At 50.3% G+C, this 21,726-nt stretch overlaps 1 protein-coding gene across 2 annotated transcripts in view; it reads right to left on the bottom strand.

The window, feature by feature from the left end:
• Positions 1-21,500, bottom strand: part of LOC140132377 (cytochrome P450 2C8-like) — a 66,681-nt gene extending 45,181 nt beyond the window's left edge. Inside the window, exons 1-2 of one of the 2 annotated variants that reach the window (XM_072151067.1) lie at positions 21,406-21,500; positions 9,573-9,756 (exon numbers count right to left, since the gene is read on the bottom strand). In XM_072151067.1, coding sequence (XP_072007168.1) covers positions 9,573-9,755 — 183 coding nt within the window. In that variant the 5' untranslated portion in view covers position 9,756; positions 21,406-21,500. The remainder of the gene's footprint in view (positions 1-9,572; positions 9,757-21,405) is intronic. The other variant, XM_072151066.1, reaches the window with a different exon arrangement.
• Positions 21,501-21,726: the final 226 nt, after the last annotated feature.

Genomic DNA, 21,726 nt, shown 5'->3' with positions numbered 1-21,726 from the left:
CAGCTCCTGCCCTCCTCCTCCTCCTGGGTAACTGCACTTATCTGTACTCAGCAGCTCCTGCCCTCCTCCTCCTCCTGAGTGACTGCACTTATCTGTACTCAGCAGCTCCTCCCTCCTCCTCCCTCCTCCTGAGTGACTGCGCTTATTTGTACTCATCAGCTCCTGCTCTCCTCCTCCTCCTGAGTGACTGCACTTATCTGTACTCAGCAGCTCCTGCCGTCCTCCTCCTCCTGAGTGACTGCACTTATCTGTACTTAGCAGCTCCTGCCCTCCTCCTCCTTTGTCCTGAGTGATTGCACTTATCTGTACTCAGCAGCTCCTGCCCTCCTCCTCCCTCTTCCTGAGTGACTGCACTTATCTGTGCTCAGAAGCTCCTGCCCTCCTCCTCCTCCTCCTGAGTGACTGCACTTATCTGTACTCAGCAGCTCCTGCTCTCCTACTCCTGAGTGACTGCACTTATCTGTACTCAGCAGCTCCTGCCCTCCTCCTCCTCCTGAGTAACTGCACTTATCTGTACTCAGAAGCTCCTGCCCTCCTCCTCCTCCTGAGTAACTGCACTTATCTGTACTCAGCATCTCCTGCCTTCCTCCTCCTCCTGAGTGACTGCACTTATCTGTACTCAGCAGCTCCTGCCCTCCTCCTCCTCCTGAGTAACTGCACTTATCTGTACTCAGCAGCTCCTGCCCTCCTCCTCCCTCCACCTGAGTGACTACACTTATCTGTACTCCGTAGCTCCTGCCCTCCTCCTCCCTCCTCCTGAGTGACTGCACTTATCTGTACTTATCAGCTCCTGCTCTCCTCCTCCTCCTTAGTGACTACACTTATCTGTACTCAGCATCTCCTGCCCTCCTCCTCCTCCTGAGTGACTGCACTTATCTGTACTCAGAAGCTCCCGCCCTCCTCCTCCTCCTTCTCCTCCTGAGTGACTGCACTTATCTGTACTCAGCAGCTCCTGCCCTCCTCCTCCTCCTGAGTGACTGCACTTATCTGTACTCAGCAGCTCCTGCCCTCCTCCTCCTCCTGAGTGACTGCACTTATCTGTACTCAGAAGCTCCTGCCCTTCCCCTCCTCCTGAGTGACTGCACTTATCTGTTCTCAGCAGCTCCTGCCCTCCTCCTCCTGAGTGACTGCACTTATCTGTACTCAGCAGCTCCCACCCTCCTCCTCCTCCTCCTGAGTGACTGCACTTATCTGTACTCCGCAGCTCCTGCCCTCCTCCTCCCTCCTCCTGAGTGACTGCACTTATCTGTACTTATCAGCTCCTGCTCTCCTCCTCCTCCTGAGTGACTGCACTTATCTGTACTCAGCATCTCCTGCCCTCCTCCTCCTCCTGAGTAACTGCACTTATCTGTACTCAGCAGCTCCTGCCCTCCTCCTCCCTCCATCTGAGTGACTACACTTATCTGTACTCCGCAGCTCCTGCCCTCCTCCTCCCTCCTCCTGAGTGACTGCACTTATCTGTACTTATCAGCTCCTGCTCTCCTCCTCCTCCTGAGTGACTGCACTTATCTGTACTCAGCATCTCCTGCCCTCCTCCTCCTCCTGAGTGACTGCACTTATCTGTACTCAGAAGCTCCCGCCCTCCTCCTCCTCCTCCTGAGTGACTGCACTTATCTGTACTCAGCAGCTCCTGCCCTCCTCCTCCTCCTGAGTGACTGCACTTATCTGTACTCAGCAGCTCCTGCCCTCCTCCTCCTCCTGAGTGACTGCACTTATCTGTACTCAGCAGCTCCTGCCCTCCTCCTCCTCCTGAGAGACTGCACTTATCTGTACTCAGCAGCTCCTGCCCTTCCCCTCCTCCTGAGTGACTGCACTTATCTGTACTCAGCAGCTCCTGCCCTCCTCCTCCTGAGTGACTGCACTTATCTGTACTCAGCAGCTCCCACCCTCCTCCTCCCTCCTCCTGAGTGACTGCACTTATCTGTACTCAGCAGCTCCTGCCCTTCTCCTCCCTCCTCCTGAGTGACTGCACTTATTTGTACTCAGTAGCTCCTGCCCTCCTCCTCCTCCTGAGTGACTGCACTTATCTGTACTCAGCAGCTCCTGCCCTCCTCCTCCTCCTCCTGAGTGACTGCACTTATCTGTACTCAGCAGCGTCTGTCCTCCTCCTCCTGAGTGACTGTACTTATCTGTACTCAGCAGCTCCTGCCCTCCTCCTCCTCCTGAGTGACTGCACTTATCTGTACTCAGCAGCTCCTGCCCTCCTCCTCCCTCCTCCTCCTGCGTGACTGCACTTATCTGTACTCAGCGGCTCCTGCCCTCCTCCTCCCTCCTCCTGAGTGACTGCACTTATCTGTACTCAGCAGCGTCTGCCCTCCTCCTCCTGAGTGACTGCACTTATCTGTACTCAGCAGCTCCTGCCCTCCTCCTCCTGAGTGACTGAACTCTCTGTACTCAGCAGCTCCCACCCTCCTCCTCCCTCCTCCTCCTGAGTGACTGCACTTATCTGTACTCAGCGGCTCCTGCCCTCCTCCTCCCTCCTCCTGAGTGACTGCACTTATCTGTACTCAGCAGCTCCTACCCTCCTCCTCCTGAGTGACTGTACTTATCTGTACTCAGCAGCTCCTGCCCTCCTCCTCCTCCTGAGTGACTGCACTTATCTGTACTCAGCAGCTCCTGCCCTCCTCCTCCTCCTCCTGAGTGACTGCACTTATCTGTACTCAGCAGCTCCTGCCCTCCTCCTCCTCCTCCTGAGTAACTGCACTTATCTATACTCAGCAGCTCCTGCCCTCCTCCTCCTCCTGAGTAACTGCACTTATCTATACTCAGCAGGTCCTCCCTCCTCCTCCTCCTCCTGAGTGACTGCACTTATCTGTACCCAGCAGCTCCTGCCCTCCTCCTTCCTCCTCCTGAGTGACTGCACTTATCTGTACCCAGCAGCTCCTGCCCTCCTCCTCCCTCCTCCTGAGTGACTGCACTTATCTGTACCCAGCAGCTCCTGCCCTCCTCCTCCCTCCTCCTGAGTGACTGCACTTATCTGTACTCAGCAGCTCCTGCCCTCCTCCTCCTCCTGAGTGACTGCACTTATCTGTACTCAGCATCTCCTGCCCTCCTCCTCCTCCTGAGTGACTGCACTTATCTGTACTTAGCAGCTCCTGCCCTCCCCCTCCCTCCTCCTGAGTGACTGCACTTATCTGTACTCAGCAGCTCCTGCCCTCCTCCTCCTCCTGAGTGACTGCACTTATCTGTACCCAGCAGCTCCTGCCCTCCTCCTCCTGAGTGACTGCACTTATCTGTACTCAGCAGCTCCTGCCCTCCTTCTCCTCCTCCTCCTGAGTGACTGCACTTATCTGTACCCAGCAGCTCCTGCCCTCCTCCTCCTCCTCCTGAGTGACTGCACTTATCTGTACTTAGCAGCTCCTGCCCTCCTCCTCCCTAGTCCTGAGTGATTGCACTTATCTGTACTCAGCAGATCCTGTCCTCCTCCTCCTCCTCCTGAGTGACTGCACTTATCTGTACTCAGCAGCTTCTGCCCTCCTCCTCCTCCTCCTGAGTGACTGCACTTATCTGTACTCAGCAGCTCCTGTCCTCCTCCTCCTCCTCCTGAGTGACTGCACTTATCTGTACTCAGCAGCTCCCACCCTCCTCCTCCTCCTCCTGAGTGACTGCACTTATCTGTACTCAGCAGCTCCTGCCCTCCTCCTCCTCCTGAGTGACTGCACTTATCTGTACTCAGCAGCTCCTGCCCTTCCCCTCCTCCTGAGTGACTGCACTTATCTGTTCTCAGCAGCTCCTGCCCTCCTCCTCCTGAGTGACTGCACTTATCTGTACTCAGCAGCTCCCACCCTCCTCCTCCTCCTCCTGAGTGACTGCACTTATCTGTACTCCGCAGCTCCTGCCCTCCTCCTCCCTCCTCCTGAGTGACTGCACTTATCTGTACTTATCAGCTCCTGCTCTCCTCCTCCTCCTGAGTGACTGCACTTATCTGTACTCAGCATCTCCTGCCCTCCTCCTCCTCCTGAGTAACTGCACTTATCTGTACTCAGCAGCTCCTGCCCTCCTCCTCCCTCCACCTGAGTGACTACACTTATCTGTACTCCGCAGCTCCTGCCCTCCTCCTCCCTCCTCCTGAGTGACTGCACTTATCTGTACTTATCAGCTCCTGCTCTCCTCCTCCTCCTGAGTGACTGCACTTATCTGTACTCAGCATCTCCTGCCCTCCTCCTCCTCCTGAGTGACTGCACTTATCTGTACTCAGAAGCTCCCGCCCTCCTCCTCCTCCTTCTGAGTGACTGCACTTATCTGTACTCAGCAGCTACTGCCCTCCTCCTCCTCCTGAGTGACTGCACTTATCTGTACTCAGCAGCTCCTGCCCTCCTCCTCCTCCTGAGTGACTGCACTTATCTGTACTCAGCAGCTCCTGCCCTCCTCCTCCTCCTGAGAGACTGCACTTATCTGTACTCAGCAGCTCCTGCCCTTCCCCTCCTCCTGAGTGACTGCACTTATCTGTACTCAGCAGCTCCTGCCCTCCTCCTCCTGAGTGACTGCACTTATCTGTACTCAGCAGCTCCCACCCTCCTCCTCCCTCCTCCTGAGTGACTGCACTTATCTGTACTCAGCAGCTCCTGCCCTTCTCCTCCCTCCTCCTGAGTGACTGCACTTATTTGTACTCAGTAGCTCCTGCCCTCCTCCTCCTCCTGAGTGACTGCACTTATCTGTACTCAGCAGCTCCTGCCCTCCTCCTCCTCCTCCTGAGTGACTGCACTTATCTGTACTCAGCAGCGTCTGTCCTCCTCCTCCTGAGTGACTGTACTTATCTGTACTCAGCAGCTCCTGCCCTCCTCCTCCTCCTGAGTGACTGCACTTATCTGTACTCAGCAGCTCCTGCCCTCCTCCTCCCTCCTCCTCCTGAGTGACTGCACTTATCTGTACTCAGCGGCTCCTGCCCTCCTCCTCCCTCCTCCTGAGTGACTGCACTTATCTGTACTCAGCAGCTCCTGCCCTCCTCCTCCTGAGTGACTGTACTTATCTGTACTCAGCAGCTCCTGCCCTCCTCCTCCTCCTGAGTGACTGCACTTATCTGTACTCAGCAGCTCCTGCCCTCCTCCTCCTCCTCCTGAGTGACTGCACTTATCTGTACTCAGCAGCTCCTGCCCTCCTCCTCCTCCTCCTGAGTAACTGCACTTATCTATACTCAGCAGCTCCTGCCCTCCTCCTCCTCCTGAGTAACTGCACTTATCTATACTCAGCAGGTCCTCCCTCCTCCTCCTCCTCCTGAGTGACTGCACTTATCTGTACCCAGCAGCTCCTGCCCTCCTCCTCCCTCCTCCTGAGTGACTGCACTTATCTGTACTCAGCAGCTCCTGCCCTCCTCCTCCTCCTCCTGAGTGACTGCACTTATCTGTACTCAGCAGCTCCTGCCCTCCTCCTCCTCCTCCTGAGTGACTGCACTTATCTGTACCCAGCAGCTCCTGCCCTCCTCCTCCCTCCTCCTGAGTGACTGCACTTATCTGTACTCAGCAGCTCCTGTCCTCCCCCTCCTCCTCCTCCTGAGTGACTGCACTTATCTGTACCCAGCAGCTCCTGCCCTCCTCCTCCTGAGTGACTGCACTTATCTGTACTCAGCAGCTCCTGCCCTCCTTCTCCTCCTCCTCCTGAGTGACTGCACTTATCTGTACCCAGCAGCTCCTGCCCTCCTCCTCCTCCTCCTGAGTGACTGCACTTATCTGTACTTAGCAGCTCCTGCCCTCCTCCTCCCTAGTCCTGAGTGATTGCACTTATCTGTACTCAGCAGATCCTGTCCTCCTCCTCCTCCTCCTCCTGAGTGACTGCACTTATCTGTACTCAGCATCTCCTGCCCTCCTCCTCCTCCTGAGTGACTGCACTTATCTGTACTCAGCAGCTCCTGCCCTCCTCCTCTTCCTCCTGAGTGACTGCACTTATCTGTACTCAGCAGCTCCTGCCCTCCTCCTCCTCCTGAGTGACTGCACTTATCTGTACTGAGCAGCTCCTGCCCTCCTCCTCTTCCTCCTGAGTGACTGCACTTATCTGTACTCAGCAGCTCCTGCCCTCCTCCTCCTCCTGAGTGACTACACTTATCTGTACTCAGCAGCTCCTGCCCTCCTCCTCTTCCTCCTGAGTGACTGCACTTATCTGTACTCAGCAGCTCCTGCCCTCCTCCTCCTCCTGAGTGACTGCACTTATCTGTACTCAGCAGCTCCTGCCCTCCCCCTCCTCCTCCTGAGTGACTGCACTTATCTGTACTCAGCAGCTCCTGTCCTCCTCCTCCTCCTCCTGAGTGACTGCACTTATCTGTACTCAGCAGCTCCTGCCCTCCTCCTCCTCCTCCTGAGTGACTGCACTTATCTGTACTGAGCAGCTCCTCCCTCCTCCTCCTCCTGAGTGACTTCACTTATCTGTACTCAGCAGCTCCTGCCCTCCTCCTCCTCCTGAGTGACTGCACTTATCTGTACTGAGCAGCTCCTGCACTCCTCCTCCTCCTGAGTGACTGCACTTATCTGTACTGAGCAGCTCCTCTCTCCTCCTCCTCCTCCTGAGTGACTGCACTTATCTGTACTCAGCAGCTCCTGCCCTCCTCCTCCTCCTGAGTGACTGCACTTATCTGTACTCAGCAGCTCCTGCCCTCCTCCTCCTCCTGAGTGACTGCACTTATCTGTACTCAGCAGCTCCTGCCCTCCTCCTCCTCCTACTGAGTGACTGCACTTATCTGTACTGAGCAGCTCCTGCCCTCCTCCTCCTCCTGAGTGACTGCACTTATCTGTACTCAGCAGCTCCTCTCTCCTCCTCCTCCTGAGTGACTGCACTTATCTGTACTCAGCAGCTCCTGCCCTCCTCCTCCTCCTGAGTGACAGCAATTATCTGTACTCAGCAGCTCCTGCCCTCCTCCTCCTCCTCCTGAGTGACTGCACTTATCTGTACTCAGCAGCTCCTGCCCTCCTCCTCCTCCTCCTGAGTGACTGCACTTATCTGTACTCAGCAGCTCCTGCTCTCCTCCTCCTCCTCCTCCTGAGTGACTGCACTTATCTGTACTCAGCAGCTCCTCCTCCTCCCTCCTCCTAAGTGACTGCTCTTATGTGTACTCAGCAGCTCCTGCCCTCCTCCTCCTCCTGAGTGACAGCAATTATCTGTACTCAGCAGCTCCTGTCCTCCTCCTCCTCCTCCTGAGTGACTGCACTTATCTGTACTCAGCAGCTCCTGCTCTCCTCCTCCTCCTCCTCCTGAGTGACTGCACTTATCTGTACTCAGCAGCTCCTCCTCCTCCCTCCTCCTAAGTGACTGCTCTTATGTGTACTCAGCAGCTCCTGTCCTCCTCCACCTGAGTGACTGCACTTATCTGTACTCAGCAGCTCCTCTCTCCTCCTCCTCCTCCACCTGAGTGACTGCACTTATCTGTACTCAGCAGCTCCTCTCTCCTCCTCCTGAGTGACTGCACTTGTGCTCACGGCTGCTGAGCTCTGGCCTCTGCCTCACTCTCCCGGGTTCCTATAAGGCAGCACTAGTGAGAACAGAGCAGGTCATATAGCAGCCTATGGTGTGATAGATCACTGGTGCTCTTGGGGAGCGGCAGCTTTTCCTGCCTGGCCGGAGCTCCAGTGCTGAATGTAGAGAAGGCAGAGGAGATGGAGACCACAGAGAAGCCTCTGCGTGCCACAACATTGTCCATGCATATCTTTACCGACATAGACCAGTGTTCAGACTGGTGCACAGAAAACCAACACAAGTATGAGACAGGGAAAGCAAGATCACACCGGGAGAGACAAACAACAGGTACAGACCCACCAGTGTCTACCAAATAACTCCACAGATGGAAGATACAACACAGAGGGGGTCATTTACTAAGGGCCCGATTCGCGTTTTCCCGATGTGTTACCCGAATATTTCCGATTTGCACCGATATTTCCTGAATTGCCCTGCGATTTTGGCGCACGCGATTGGATTGTGGCGCTTCGACGCCGGCATGCACGCGACGGAAAGCGGGGGCCGTGGCCGAACGAAAACCCGACGGATTTGGAAAAAACGCTGCATTTTAATTAAAAAAACTGTCGCTGGACTCGCGCTTACCTTCACCAGGAATAGGATCGTGAACTCCGGCGGGCCTCGGCGGACTTCAGCACAGCGACACCTGGTGGACGTCGGAGGAAATGCCTTAGTGAATCACTGGAAGACCCGAATCCACCGCAGAGAACGCGCCGCTGGATCGCGAATGGACCGGGTAAGTAAATCTGCCTCAATGTCTCCATTATCCCCTACTTAGACGACCTCTTTATAGTAGGGAAGGACAAGCCACATCTAATATACCCTCTGCCCGGAACATTGTTGTGTTATGGGCACAGTATGGCGGTATGTATAGATGAGGCACAGGATGGCGGTATGTATAGATCAGGCACAGTATGGCGGTATATATAGATCAGGCACAGTATGGCGGTATGTATAGATCAGGCACAGTATGGCGGTATATATAGATCAGGCACAGTATGGCGGTATGTATAGATCAGGCACAGTATAGCGGTATGTACAGATCAGGCACAGTATCGTGGTATGTATAGATCAGGCACAGTATCGTGGTATGTATAGATCAGGCACGGCATGGCGGTATGTATAGATCAGGCACGGCATGGCGGTATGTATAGATCAGGCACGGTATAGCGGTATGTATAGATCAGGCACGGTATGGCGGTATGTATAGATCAGGCACAGTATGGCAGTATGTATAGATCAGGCACAGTATAGCGGTATGTATAGATCAGGCACTGTATGGCGGTATGTATAGATCGGGCACAGTATGGCGGTATGTATAGATCGGGCACAGTATGGCGGTATGTATAGATCGGGCAGAGTATGGCGGTATGTATAGATCGGGCAGAGTATGGCGGTATGTATAGATCAGGCACAGTATGGCGGTATGTATAGATCAGGCACAGTATAGCGGTATGTATAGATCAGGCACAGTATGGCGGTATGTATAGATCAGGCACTGTATGGCGGTATGTATAGATCAGGCACGGCATGGCGGTATGTATAAATCAGGCACGGTATAGCGGTATGTATAGATCAGACACGGTATGGCGGTATGTATAGATCAGGCACAGTATGGCAGTATGTATAGATCAGGCACAGTATAGCGGTATGTATAGATCAGGCACTGTATGGCGGTATGTATAGATCGGGCACAGTATGGCGGTATGTATAGATCGGGCACAGTATGGCGGTATGTATAGATCGGGCAGAGTATGGTGGTATGTATAGATCAGGCACAGTATGGCGGTATGTATAGATTAGGCACAGTATAGGGGTATGTATAGATCAGGCACAGTATGGCGGTATGTATAGATCAGGCACGGTATGGCGGTATGTACAGATCAGGCACAGTATGGCGGTATGTATAGATGAGGCACAGTATGGCGGTATGTACAGATCAGGCACAGTATAGCGGTATGTATAGATCAGGCACAGTATCGTGGTATGTATAGATCAGGCACAGTATAGCGGTATGTATAGATCAGGCACAGTATGGCGGTATGTATAGATCAGGCACTGTATGGCGGTATGTGTAGATCAGGCAGGTGCCATATACCACCATATAATAATAATTCAGAGGATGAGTCACTTACCTCCGGGAAGTATTTACAGGCAGCGTGTTCTCCCATATATTTGGGGGTCCCCAGGAGGGGCAGCGGGGCAGGACCCGGGGGCAGAAACTTATATTTCTTCTGCTTCCTCCAGAAAGTGAGAAGGAAGAGGAGGGAGAGGAGGAAGGAGACGACCACCGAGAAGACGAGGAGGACACTCATCATCCTGGAGAGAGGAGGAGGCAACATTGTATCATCTCTGCAGAACATCGCACCCTCTACATACTGATACATAGTAATAATATCCTGCAGAACATCACTCCCTCTACATACTGATACATAGTAATAATATCCTGCAGAACATCACTCCCTCTACATACTGATACATAGTAATAATATCCTGCAGAACATCACTGCCTCTACATACTGATACATAGTAATAATATCCTGCAGAACATCGCTCCCTCTACATACTGATACATAGTAATAATATCGCAGAACATCGCTTCCTCTACATACTGATACATAGTAATAATATCCTGCAGAACATCACTTCCTCTACATACTGATACATGGTAATAATATCCTGCAGAACATCACTCCCTCTACATACTGATACATAGTAATAATATCCTGCAGAACATCGCTCCCTCTACATACTGATACATAGTAATAATATCCTGCAGAACATCGCTCCCTCTACATACTGATACATAGTAATAATATCCTGCAGAACATCACTCCCTCTACATACTGATACATAGTAATCATATCCTGCAGAACATCGGTCCCTCTACATACTGATACATAGTAATAATATCGCAGAACATCGCTCCCTCTACATACTGATACATAGTAATAATATCCTGCAGAACATCACTCCCTCTATATACTGATACATAGTAATAATATACTGCAGAACATCGCTCCCTCTACATACTGATACATAGTAATCATATCCTGCAGAACATCGCTCCCTCTACATACTGATACATAGTAATAATATCCTGCAGAACATCACTTCCTCTACATACTGATACATAGTAATAATATCCTGCAGAACATCACTCCCTCTACATACTGATACATAGTAATAATATCCTGCAGAACATCACTCCCTCTATATACTGATACATAGTAATAATATACTGCAGAACATCGCTCCCTCTACATACTGATACATAGTAATCATATCCTGCAGAACATCGCTCCCTCTACATACTGATACATAGTAATAATATCCTGCAGAACATCACTTCCTCTACATACTGATACATAGTAATAATATCCTGCAGAACATCGCTCCCTCTACATACTGATACATAGTAATAATATCCTGCAGAACATCGCTCCCTCTACATACTGATACATAGTAATAATATCCTGCAGAACATCACTCCCTCTACATACTGATACATAGTAATCATATCCTGCAGAACATCGCTCCCTCTACATACTGATACATAGTAATAATATCGCAGAACATCGCTCCCTCTACATACTGATACATAGTAATAATATCCTGCAGAACATCACTTCCTCTACATACTGATACATAGTAATAATATCCTGCAGAACATCACTCCCTCTACATACTGATACATAGTAATAATATCCTGCAGAACATCACTTCCTCTACATACTGATACATAGTAATCATATCCTGCAGAACATCACTCCCTCTACATACTGATACATAGTAATAATGTTCTGCAGATTATTACACCACTGACCTTGCTGCAGAGCTGCAGAACATTGCTCCCTGTACAAAGTGATACATATGCAACACCCCTGCCAACACATAGGCAAGGTGGTAGTGAACAGTGCCCTCTCCATTTCAGGAGCTATTAGGGAGACTGATCACCTCTCTAGGAAGTCTCTAGGTATTGGAGAGATTGCAGCTGTAGCCACTGCCTGGTAAGGCAAGAGTTAACAATATCTAATGTTATTGTCCAATGATGTTCTTGTAAAGGAGGCTGGAAGCTGGTTGGAGAAGTGCCACCACCTGACCCCCAGCCTCAGTTTAATTGGCCTAATTGCACTAGGTTGTTTATGAACACAGAAGGTGGCCGTGCTTCAAAGGTCCTCTGCAGCCAAATCTTCTGCATGCATCTCCCTTCCCCCCAATTCTCAAACAAAGAGCCATAAAAACTCTTAAACCAATAGGTTGAATAGGGACAGTTGTGGAGTTATGGACCATCTCACCAGAAGAACAAATATATTTTTGGATTGGTTATTTTCAGGAGATCACATTAGTCCCATTCCCGGGACTCTAGCACCCTTGGGTCCAGAGATATCAATATTTCTGAATAGGACCACAGCAAATGGGTCAGGTTTGGTAACAATGCGATCCAGGGATTCACCCGGATCCAATGATATCAGAACCTGGACCCTATGACTTCCCCTTGAAAAGCTTATGGCTTCTCCAGGGCTCTGGTTGTAATACCAGGTAGGAGGGACCCATGACTCCTCCTGTTGGATGGGCAGAGGTGTGACTGCTCCTGATATAATCAGGCGACTCTAAGGCCACACTGGGGGACATTTACTATGGTGTTTCCGCCAGTTTTGTGGCGCTCTCACCACATCTTCTGCTCTCAGACCTATTTATTAGCTGTCGGGGACCGAAAAAATGACTTTTTCCGTCTGCTCCGACTCTTCTCCGAAAAGGGGCGTGGCTTTGGCGGAGTGGAAACTCAGACAGAATTAACATGTGTCACAGCCATTTTTGGGCGCTGTAAACTGGCGGAAAGTAGACCAAAAGAAAACTGGTCTAGCAGGGACTGTTGGACATATTTCTGGTGCTCGGGACAGATTTTGGTCGAAAATGGTCTCGGCGCCAGAATTGTCTCTGCACAGCTCCACAATATTACATGTGTGTCTTCTTTCCGAGAGCAGGTCGGTAACAAAGCCAATGCAGACACCGACACTTTAAGTAAATGTCCCCCATAGTCTTTTGTCTGGGAACCATTGTAACATCAAGAGCAGACAAGGATCTTAAGGTGTGGACTAACAACTCTGTGTAACTGTATATATCTCTACTGTATATATTGTTTTGTCTAGTGTGCCCATAAGGAAAATATAAAATCTAATCTGTGTTGCTCTTTTATCTCGATCCATGAATCCCCATGTCTGAGTCTCGCTTATGTACATGCTACTGTGTTGGTTCCTCACCCTATATAATCCCGTTACGGACCCGTCTTATATTAACCCCTTAAGGACGCAGCCTGTTTGCAGGTTAAGGCTCGCAACTTTTTTTTTTAAATTTGACCAGTGTCTCTTCCTGTGGTAATAACTTTTGAGCACTGTTACTTATCAAAGCGATTCTGAGATTGTTCTTTCCCCACGTGTTGTGCTTCATTTTAGTGGTAAATTTTGGCTGATAAGTTTTGCGTTTATTTACAAAAAAAAGAAAAAAATGATGAATTTTTAGAAAAATTTGCCATTTTCGAAATTCAAAATCACCGCGTTTTCAGGCAGATCGATTTACCACCTAAATAACTTGCAGAATAACATTTTCCATTTGTCTACTTTACATTTTCATAATTTTTGAAATGTTTGGATAATTTATTTTGACGTCACGCGGCCTACAAATCGAATAGCGATTTTCCGTATTTTCGGAATTGACTATTTTGGGGATAAATACTGTTTGAAATCAAATTTTACATATTTAGCAACAAAACCCCCTATATAACCAACCCATTTTCAAATCTGCACCCCTCAAACTATCAGAAACAGCATTTACAAAGATTGTTAACCCCTTGAGATCTTCATAGTAATTGAATCAAAATGGCGGTGAAATTTAGAATGGTCAAATTTTGTCGGTTATACGTTCATTTAGCCCTAAAATTAACACATTTCCAAAAGATAAAAAGAGAAAACCCACCATACAATTTGTTCTACAATTTCTCCTGAGTGCAGCGACCCCCCACATGTGGACATTACTTGTGTTATGGGGGCACAGCGAGGCGCAGAAGGGAAGGAGCACCCTGCAGCTGCCAGGATTTTAGTTTTCTGGTTGCCCCCTTTTGAAGGCTATAAAATTTTCGCTTTTCCGTTATTTGGGCCATGTGACGGCATTTTTTTTGCGGGACGAGATGCTTTTTCCAGTGTTACTATTTTGGGGTTGGTATCACCTATTGTTGAAAATTTTGGAACTTTTTTTGAGGTCATGAGTAGAAAAGCATCAATTCTGTACTGGATTTTTTACTTTTTTTTTTTTCGTGTTCACCGTATAGCCTAATAATCCTGTTATCTTTATTCTATGGGTCGATACGATTACGGGGATACCAGACATGAATATTTTTTCTTATGTTTTACTAAATTTGCCAAATAAAACCCTAATGTGGGGAAAAATCTATCATTTTTGCATCGCTGTCTTCCAAGTGGCATAACATTGTTACGTTTTTGGCTACAGAGCTGGTTGATGGCTTGTTTTTTGCGGGACATGTTGTTCTTTGCAACAATATCATTCTGGAGTACATATGTTTTGTTGATCACTTTTTATTGCATTTTTAGTGAGATATAATAGGTAAAAATCATATTTTTTGGTGGGTTTTTGACGTTTTTTTTTACGGCGTTCACCATATGGGTTCAATAGTTATTTAGTTTTATTCTATGGATTGTTACGGACGCGGTGATACTATATATGTGGGGTTTGTGTTATGATTTAGACTTTTTTGAGCGTTATATGTCTCTTTATATGTTTTGGGGCTTATGGGCATTTTTAGTGATTTATAAAGTAATTTTTTATTGAAAAACATTTTTTTTACATTTTTTTACATGATCCACCATGGGATATGAACAAGCAATCATCTGATTGCTTGTTCTTGATAATACTCTGCAATACTAATGTATTGCAGGGTATTATCAGTGCCAGCCTATGCAGATGCATAGGCTGACACTTTGCCTTTAAGATGACGTCACAGACGCCATCTTAAAGGTAAACCCTCCAGGCTTCTCTGGGGTCCCGATCGGACCCCAGAGGAGCCAAAACAGCGATCGGCCCCCCCGAAAACGGTGCGGGGGGGGGGGGGGCGATCGTGGGGTAAAGACCCCCAGAAGGCATGTTAAATGCCGCGGTCGCGTTGAACGCGGCATTTAACGGGTTAAACACCCGCGATCGGAGCCCACTCCGACCGCGGGTGTTAGCCGCGGATGTCAGCGGTAGATTACCGCTGAAATCCCGCGGCTAACGATGCCGGTTCGGCTGCTATGCAGCGCTGAACCGGCATCGTCTCTGCGCCGTAGCTGTACTGCGCTGAGCGCTAATCGCGGGACTCAGCGCAGTACAGCTACGGCGCAGAGCGCTAAGGGGTTAAAGGAGAACTGGTGGCAGCTTCTCATGGTTGATAAGATTCTGTCTCACTGAGGTTAGTGAGAGGGATCTTATAGCCATTCAGGGCTGTGATTTATTGTTGTGCCATATCCGGAGGTTGTGTGGACAACTTTAAATCAGTCCTGCGCCTCTCAGAACCCGTGCATTCTGGGAGTGTCTATAAAAGGTGAACTAAGTGACCTTGCGTACCCTGCAGGGGTCGGAAACGTTGCAGTTTCCTTCACAACCTCTGGTGGGAGGGAGAAGCGATGGGAGGGTCAGAGTAGGAGACTCCATCTTGGAGCACATGTCAGCTCCAGAGAGCAAAACATGTCAGTGCTGCACCAGCCAGTGTCCTAATACCAGGAACCACAGGTGCCTCAAGCGATTGCTTAGCATCCAGGGCAAGTCAGGAGACTTAAGCCCAGAGCTGAGATCCACCACCAGGACTCAGCTCCATCTCTACCAGCCCAGCCTGAAGCTATCACCAGGCTGTGTGTAACCTTCCTGTGGACCGGCTCTCCATGACTCTTCCAGCTTGAGAATCTGCTGTTATCGTGTTTGGCCGTTGCCTGCTCTTGAATGAGGAATTGTAAGTTGTTTTGCTCAATGTTGCCTCCGTCTGATCCCTGGATACAGCTGTCTACCACCACCGGCTTCCCATCCATCACCCAGGGACTCATCCAACAGACACCTCAGGGGTTGCCCCAGGGAGAACCAGAACATCAGCCTCTCCCTCCATATTTCTTGCACACACCTGTAGGACAGCCCTCCGGTCCCTATACCAAGCATCGCCAGCCACTCTGGTATTCTGGGCCCCGGCTGTCTCCAGGCCCCAAGAAAAGGCTAGTCCCTGGGGGTATGTTGAACATATTAACCCTTTACTGACACGTGACATAATAGTACGTCACATGAGGGTGCATGGAGAGGGCTCACCGGCTGAGCCCTCTCCATAGCCGATAAGTCTTTGCTGCAAAAAATTCGAATTCAAAAATTCAAATCACCCCCCTTTCCTCGAACTGATGTAAATATAAATAAACAGTAAAAATTCTAAACACATTGGGGGTCATTTACTAAGGGCCCGAATCATGTTTTTCCGTCGGGTTTCCCGAATGTTACCGATTTGTGGCGTTTTTCCATGAATTACCCCAGGTTTTTGACGCATGCGATCGGATTGTGGCACATCGGCGCCAGCATGCATGCGACGAAAATCGGGGGGCGTGGCCATAAGAAAACGCGACGGATTCTGAAAAACCGCCGTATTTTTTTTTTTAAAAGTGTCGCTTGACAAACACTTACCTGCACCCAGGATAGCTTGGTGAACTCCAATGAACTCTGACGGACTTCAGCGCAGCGGCGACACCTGGTGGACATCCAGCACACGACCTTAGTGAATAGCCGGAAGACACGAATCCTCCACAGAGAACGCGCCGCTGGATCGCGACAGGACCGGGTAAGTAAATCTGCCCCATTGGGTGCGCAAATTGCATTACCGTTGGACTTCCAGACATTTTTGGGATTTGCGACGCTGGGACAGCTATGTAGAAGGGGATTGTGTCGCACGCGATCGGATTTTGGCGCAGCAGTGTCGGCTTTCATGCGGCAGGAATCCGGGGCCGGTAGTCCGAAGTTCTGACTGATTCGGACTGAGCGCGGAATTTAACTTTCAAATTGTGCACGATCTTAGTGAATCGCGGCAAAGTGTATTATCGTCGGACAATGCTCAGGAACTCCTCTGGACAGGTAAGTAAATTAAGCCATTAAGTATCGCCGCGTCCGAAAATTCCTGATCTATCAAAATATAATAACGGTTTTTTCACTGCGTTTAACCCCGTAACGGAAAATAGCACCAAAATCGAAAATGGCACTATTTTGCCATTTTAAAAAATATAAAAATTCTATAAAAAGTGATTAAAAGGTCGTACAGTCCTAAAAATGGAAGCATTGAAAACGTCATCAAAAGTCACATAAAATGACCCCACCCACAGCGCCGTGCACTAAAGTGTGAAAAAGTTATCAGCGCCAGAAGATGGCAAAATAATTTTTATTTTTTTTGTACCGGAGGTTTAAATTTTTGTAAATGTATTTTTACATTATAAAACCTGTACAAATGTGTTATCGCCGTGATCGCGCCGACCCAAAGAATAAAGTAGACCTGTCATTTGGGGCGCACAGTGAAAGCTGTAATGTCCAAGCCCACAAGAATACGGCGCAAATGCGTTTTTTCACCAATTTGACTACATTTGGATTTTTTTTCCCCACTTCCCAGTACAAGGCATGGAAAAATAAACACCATCACTATAAAGTGCAATTTGATACGCAGAAAACAAGCCATCACACAGCTCTGTATATGGAAACATAAAAAAGTTATAGGTTTTTGAAGGTGGGGAGTGAAAAATGAAAACGCAAAATTGAATAGGGGCTGCGGCGGGAAGGGGTTAATAATATCCTGCAGATTTTTAAACACTGGCATCTTTAGAAAGCTGCAGGCTATTGCTTCCTCAGGTAGAGCCCCAGAAACAAAACAACCCAGACAGAGACCCCGGGGGCAGAGACAAACCAGACAGAGACCCCGGGACAGAGACAAACCAGACAGAGACCCCGGGGACAGATACAAACCAGACAGAGACCCCGGGACAGAGACAAACCAGACAGATATCCTGGGACAGAGACAAACCAGACAGAGACAAACCAGACAGAGACCCCGGGGGCAGAGACAAACCAGACAGAGACCCCGGGACAGAGACAAACCAGACAGAGACCCCGGGGACAGATACAAACCAGACAGAGACCCCGGGACAGAGACAAACCAGACAGAGACCCCAGGACAGAGACAAACCAGACAGATATCCTGGGACAGAGACAAACCAGACAGAGACCCCGGGGGCAGAGACTAACCAGACAGAGACCCCGGGACAGAGACAAACCAGACAGATATCCTGGGACAGAGACAAACCAGACAGAGACAAACCAGACAGAGACCCCAGGACAGAGACAAACCAGACAGATATCCTGGGACAGAGACAAACCAGACAGAGACCCCGGGGGCAGAGACTAACCAGACAGAGACCCCGGGACAGAGACAAACCAGACAGATATCCTGGGACAGAGACAAACCAGACAGAGACCCCAGGACAGAGACAAACCAGACAGAAACCCTGGGGGCAGAGATAAACCAGAAAGAGAGCCGGGGACAGAGACAAATCAGAGACCCCAGGACATAGACAAACCAGACACAGAACTCGGGACAGAGATAAACCAGACAGAGACCCCTGGACAGAGACAAAACAGACAGAGACCCCGGGACAGAGATAAACAACACAGAGATCCCAGGACAGAGACAAAGCAGACAGATACCCCCGGGCAGAGACAAACCATACAGAGACCCCAGAACAGAGAAAAACCATACAGAGACCCCAGGACAGAGATAAACCAGACAGAGACCCCGGGACAGAGACAAACCAGACAGAGACCCCGGGACAGAGACAAACCAGACAGATATCCTGGGACAGAGATAAACCAGACAGAGACCCCTGGACAGAGACAAAACAGACAGAGACCCCGGGACAGAGATAAACAACACAGAGACCCCAGGACAGAGACAAAGCAGACAGATACCCCCGGGCAGAGACAAACCATACAGAGACCCCAGAACAGAGAAAAACCATACAGAGACCCCAGGACAGAGATAAACCAGACAGAGACCCCGGGACAGAGACAAACCAGACAGAGACCCCGGGGACAGATACAAACCAGACAGAGACCCCGGGACAGAGACAAACCAGACAGAGACCCCGGGACAGAGACAAACCAGACAGAGACCCCGGGGGCAGAGACTAACCAGACAGAGACCCCGGGACAGAGACAAACCAGACAGATATCCTGGGACAGAGACAAACCAGACAGAGACCCCAGGACAGAGACAAACCAGACAGAAACCTTGGGGGCAGAGATAAACCAGAAAGAGAGCCGGGGACAGAGACAAATCAGAGACCCCAGGACAGAGACAAACCAGACAGAGAACTCGGGACAGAGATAAACCAGACAGAGACCCCTGGACAGAGACAAAACAGACTGAGACCCCGGGACAGAGATAAACAACACAGAGACCCCAGGACAGAGACAAACCAGACGGAGAGCTGGGGACAGAGACCCCAGGACAGAGACAAAGCAGACAGATACCCCCGGGCAGAGACAAACCATACAGAGACCCCAGAACAGAGAAAAACCATACAGAGACCCCAGGACAGAGACAAACCAGACAGAGACCCTGGGGCAGAGACAAACCAGACAGAGACCCCGGGGGCAGAGACTAACCAGACAGAGACCCCGGGACAGAGACAAACCAGACAGATATCCTGGTACAGAGACAAACCAGACAGAGACCCCAGGACAGAGTCAAACCAGACAGAAACCCTGGGGGCAGAGATAAACCAGAAAGAGAGCCGGGGACAGAGACAAATCAGAGACCCCAGGACAGAGACAAACCAGACAGAGAACTCGGGACAGAGATAAACCAGACAGAGACCCCTGGACAGAGACAAAACAGACAGAGACCCCGGGACAGAGATAAACAACACAGAGACCCCAGGACAGAGACAAAGCAGACAGATACCCCCGGGCAGAGACAAACCATACAGAGACCCCAGAACAGAGAAAAACCATACAGAGACCCCAGGACAGAGATAAACCAGACAGAGACCCCGGGACAGAGACAAACCAGACAGAGACCCCGGGACAGAGACAAACCAGACAGAGACCCGGGACAGAGACAAACCAGACAGATATCCTGGGACAGAGACAAGCCAGACAGAGACCCCGGGGGCAGAGACTAACCAGACAGAGACCCCGGGACAGAGACAAACCAGACAGATATCCTGGGACAGAGACAAGCCAGACAGAATCCCTGGGGGCAGAGACAAACCAGACAGAGAGCCGGGGACAGAGACAAACCAGACAGAGAGCCGGGGACAGAGACAAACCAGAGACCCCAGGACAGAGACCCCAGGACAGAGACAAACCAGACAGAGACCTCTGGACAGAGACAAACCAGACAGAGACCCCGGGACAAAGACAAACCAGACAGAGAGCCCAGGACAGTGACAAACCAGACAGAGACCCCGGGACAAAGACAAACCAGCCAGAGACCCCGGGACAGAGACAAACCAGACAGATATCCTGGGACAGAGACAAACCAGACAGAGACCCCAGGACAGAGACAAACCAGACAGAAACCTTGGGGGCAGAGATAAACCAGAAAGAGAGCCGGAGACAGAGACAAATCAGAGACCCCAGGACAGAGACAAACCAGACAGAGAACTCGGGACAGAGATAAACCAGACAGAGACCCCTGGACAGAGACAAAACAGACTGAGACCCCGGGACAGAGATAAACAACACAGAGACCCCAGGACAGAGACAAACCAGACGGAGAGCTGGGGACAGAGACCCCTGGACAGAGACAAAGCAGACAGATACCCCCGGGCAGAGACAAACCATACAGAGACCCCAGAACAGAGAAAAACCATACAGAGACCCCAGGACAGAGACAAACCAGACAGAGACCCTGGGACAGAGACAAACCAGACAGAGACCCCGGGACAGAGACAAACCAGACAGAGACCTCCAGACAGAGACCCCGGGGCTGAGACAAACCAGACAGAGACCCCGGGACAGAGACAAACCAGACAGAGACCCTGGGACAGAGACAAACCAGACAGAGACCCTGGGACAGAGACAAACCAGCCAGAGAGCCGGGACAAAGACAAACCAGACAGAGACCCCGGGACAGAGACAAACCAGACAGACCCCAGGACAGAGACAAACCAGACAGAGACCCGGAGACAGAGACAAACCAGACAGAGAGCCCGGGACAAAGACAAACCAGACAGAGAGCCGGGGACAGAGACAAGCCAGACAGAAACCCTGGGGGCAGAGACAAACCAGACAGAGAGCCGGGGACAGAGACAAACCAGAGACCCCAGGACAGAGACAAACCAGACAGAGACCTCTGGACAGAGACAAACCAGACAGAGACCCCGGGACAAAGACAAACCAGACAGAGAGCCCAGGACAGTGACAAACCAGACAGAGACCCGGGGACAGAGACAAGCCAGACAGAAACCCTGGGGGCAGAGACAAACCTGCCAGAGACCCCGGGACAGAGACAAACCAGACAGAGACCCCGGTGACAGAGACAAACCAGAGACCCCAGGACAGAGACAAACCAGACAGAGACCCCTGGACAAAGACAAACCAGACAGAGACCTCAGGACAGAGAAAAACCAGACAGAGACCCCTGGACAGAGACAATCCAGACAGAGACCCTGGGACAGAGACAAACCAAACAGAGACCCTGGGACAGAGACAAACCAGACAGAGACAAACCAGACAGAGACAAACCAGGCAGAGACCCCGGGACAGAGACAAACCAGACAGAGACCCCGGGACAGAGACAGAGTAGACTTTGGAAGCAGATGTTTAATATTCCATCCTGTCCTCCCATATATCAGACCCCGCTGTGATCTACCCCCATTATTACCTACCCCTCGTACCACTCACCTGTGACTGCGATGCAGATGCCTCGTCACTCAGGATCCTCCTTTTTATACACATAAGTCACATTACCAGGACACCACCTCCAATCTACTGCTCTCTGGATTGGAGACTGTAAAGGGGGAGGGATAAAATCTATTACTCTCTGTTATCAGCCATTACATCCCTGGGAGAGGGAAGACATTGGTTCTTGTCATCCATCCCCTGCATATTATACCCTTGTGTCCTACATCCTCCTCCTATTGTGGCCTCCATATTAGTAATAATAATCTTTATTTATATAGCGCCATCATATTCCGTAGCATTTTAGAAATCATAGAGAACAAA

This window comes from Engystomops pustulosus, chromosome 5, assembly GCF_040894005.1.
Source record: "Engystomops pustulosus chromosome 5, aEngPut4.maternal, whole genome shotgun sequence".
Classification (NCBI taxonomy): domain Eukaryota; kingdom Metazoa; phylum Chordata; class Amphibia; order Anura; family Leptodactylidae; genus Engystomops; species Engystomops pustulosus.
This window is presented reverse-complemented; position numbering and strand designations above follow the sequence as displayed.